The sequence below is a fragment of the Cupressus sempervirens genome, chromosome 1 (assembly GCF_028749045.1).
Source record: "Cupressus sempervirens isolate cs-2001-9-10 chromosome 1, ASM2874904v1, whole genome shotgun sequence".
Lineage (NCBI taxonomy): Eukaryota > Viridiplantae > Streptophyta > Pinopsida > Cupressales > Cupressaceae > Cupressus > Cupressus sempervirens.
In genome coordinates this window covers 143,176,490-143,179,445 of record NC_143118.1, presented here as the reverse complement: position 1 = coordinate 143,179,445, position 2,956 = coordinate 143,176,490, and the positions used below count along the sequence as shown (strand labels likewise).

Genomic DNA, 2,956 nt, shown 5'->3' with positions numbered 1-2,956 from the left:
GATTAGTTTTTTATTTAATAAAAAAATTTAAAGTATTTAAATATAACATGAAATACACCATTTTTAAATGGATAATTATCTTTTAATTTATTCCATAAATATACCCAAAGGTAAATGAGAAATAGTTTTAATAAGAAAATTTATTCATTACAATTATTATACCACATTGAACTAAACAAAAAAATTCCAATATACAAATTTCACCATTACCTTGTTGAGCCAAATGAAATTTAATTAGCTATATAAATTTCACTATTACAACTTTTATACCACCTTAAACTAAATGAAAATCAATTTGAAACTCAAATTTCCATTGGGTTAACCACACACTAAGCATCACTCATAATTGACTGATGTTTCCTAGCCTTGATATACACTACTTCATGTGTGGGGTTTAAAGAAAGCCTTCAAATTTGAACATTACAATTATCATATCACATTGAAGGTAAACTAGAAGTGAGTGAAAATTTTAGAAAGAAAAAATAGTAACAATATTCGTATAAGATATCTTTTCAATGAATAATCATCACCAAATAATCCCAAATAATCCACTAAGATTAACCCAGGAAATTGGCTTTGACGTACAAATCCAGCCATTACAATTATCATATCACATTGGATTTCAATTGCAATCAGTTACAATTTCAATGGAATGATATAGCTCCAAAATTCTTATAAGAAACCCTCTAAGCAAAATCTTAAAAAGAAGGAAAGATTCTTTTAAACCTAAAGTAACATTACTTCACTTATTCCTCGGCTCTTACCCTAAACATAGTGAGAACGAGAGATATATCACTAACCATCACGTAGAAAGAGCATCAATGGCCACCAAGCCCCTTTCTAATCTTACCCACCTCCTCCAAACTAATCTGAAACCCCTTGGCAAGCACTGCATCAGGAATGGCCTGGTTAGAAGCAAAAACCGCAAAGGAAACAAGAAATGTACCTGGATTCTGACTATTAAAAGCAGCAATCACAGAAGCAGGATGACGACCAATGTTTTGAAGGTAATGAAGAGTCCCCTTGGGGAAAACAAACACATCACCTGCCTTAACAACTTGGGAAAACAATTTGTTTGTACTATCAACAAAACCAACAACCAGTTTTCCTCTCATTACGAACACCATTTCAGTGGCTCTTGGGTGTGTATGTGGCGGCGCCACCCCGCCCGCCGCCAAATCAATACGAGCCATTGATGTCCCCAGTGTGTTTATGCCGGGCAGTGTATCTGGCGTCAAAAGAATCACACTTACTCCCAATGGGTTTGCCGATATATTCCCCTGGGTGCTCAAAATGGATGATGTAAAGTGCTTTGCAGTTGCCTTGGTGGGATTTATACAAGGCAGACCATTCATAACAAGTGTGGAAGGTGAAGTATCTGCTATGCAGAAATCCTGCATTGCATCTGGATCTGCACTTATTTTGGGCACTAGAAACCCTAAAAACAATATGAGAAGAGTGGTCGAAGACAGCAAAGCATTTAGAGAAGCCATGGAGTTTCTAAAGGCTCTAAAGAATGATGTTATTAGTCATGAGTTGGGTAGTCTATATATATAGATTTGGCGTTGGCGCCATCGTTATTTCTTGATAAAACTATTGGTTTTGTGTTGGTTGTGTCTATCTTCTTACATGGCTTCGTGCCTTTGACGGTATCCAATTAACTGGGTCTTTTCTATGAGTCTTGATTTTAGTGTCTGCAATAATTGATTTGAAGATTATGAAAGTGTTGAAATTTTTGAGAGTGTTCTTGGATGGAGATTAGCCACATCACTATGAATTGCTTTTATTTGTGGAGTGAACGGTTCACGAAGAGATGGTTTATGGTTTATACATTTGTTGGAGGAAAACACTCCACTTAACGCGCAACCAATTTTTTTCAGTTCTTTTTCTAATTTTTGAAGAGGCGATTTGAATCAAGGATTGCTGGTTTCAAGAAAGATTGGGTGTTAGCAGTGATTTAATTCACACATGGAAAAGGTAACTAGGTAGAGTATTTTAAGTTAAAGAAATGCCATCGACTCTTTTTGAGAGAGAGACAGGTTTGAGGAAATCATGGGTTTAATTAAGGGGAGATGTTTCAAGATTGTTTGACTGCGAGAATACCGTACGTCAAACTTTTAGTATTAGAAATCAGTTTATATATTTATATATATTAAAGGGGTCAAGAAATTATCAAAAAGTTTTATGATTGTCGGATTTAATTTTAAAGGATGATTTGAAAACAAGATGTGCTCTCTCTCTCTCTCTTTCTATATATATATATATATATTTTAAAAGGGGTTCTATCTTAAACAATTTCGGAGTTAAGAATTCTTCTCTTAAAATAAGATTAAATTTTAGGATCACTAACCCTTCCTCTTGTTTTAATACTATTATGATTCAGTTTTACAAATGGTGTATTGACAAATAGTGCTCTTTTTTAAAAAAGGAGTGTGTTAATGATTGCAATTAAATTGTTTTAAGTGTTTACATTTTATATCTTAGGTAATTTTTAGTTACACAACAAAATTTGGAGAATTTTTAGTCATATATGATAAATCTTCACATAATACAAATAAGAAATCTATACAAACAATTATTTAAAATTATATGCAAAAGAATAAACAACATACAATTAAAGATGACATAAGGTATATCAGAAGAAAAACTTAAGAGTTAAGAACCTAACATCCTAAAACATCCATCATTTCTACTAAAATAGGGGTAAAATTTTATTAAAATAAAATGAGATACAAGAGGGAGAGCTCAGCTAGGAGCTTTATATGTACCAACAAGATCATTGAATTCAATAGCTAATTGACAATCTTGCATATGATCAGAAGCCCATTTAGCCAAACAATCAATGACTCTGTTCAATTCTCGAGGAATGTAAGTAAAATGAATAGACTCTAGAGATCCACACAAGAAGAAAATCTGATTCAAAACTGAAGCCAAGTGCCAACTAGCATCCACAAGT

At 33.2% G+C, this 2,956-nt stretch overlaps 1 protein-coding gene across 1 annotated transcript; it reads right to left on the bottom strand.

The window, feature by feature from the left end:
• Positions 1–483: 483 nt before the first annotated feature.
• On the bottom strand, positions 484–1,501 carry LOC149576591 (germin-like protein 1-1). The gene has a single exon (XM_089817005.1). The coding sequence runs from the start codon at positions 1,491–1,493 to the stop codon at positions 819–821; it is 675 nt and encodes a 224-aa protein (XP_089673131.1). The 5' UTR covers positions 1,494–1,501; the 3' UTR covers positions 484–818.
• Between the last annotated feature and the right edge of the window lie 1,455 nt (positions 1,502–2,956).

Coding starts and splice junctions, on each gene's coding strand:
- LOC149576591 (XM_089817005.1), bottom strand. CDS start 1,493: ATGGCTTCTCTAAATGCTTTGCTGTCTTCGACCACTCTTCTCATATTG.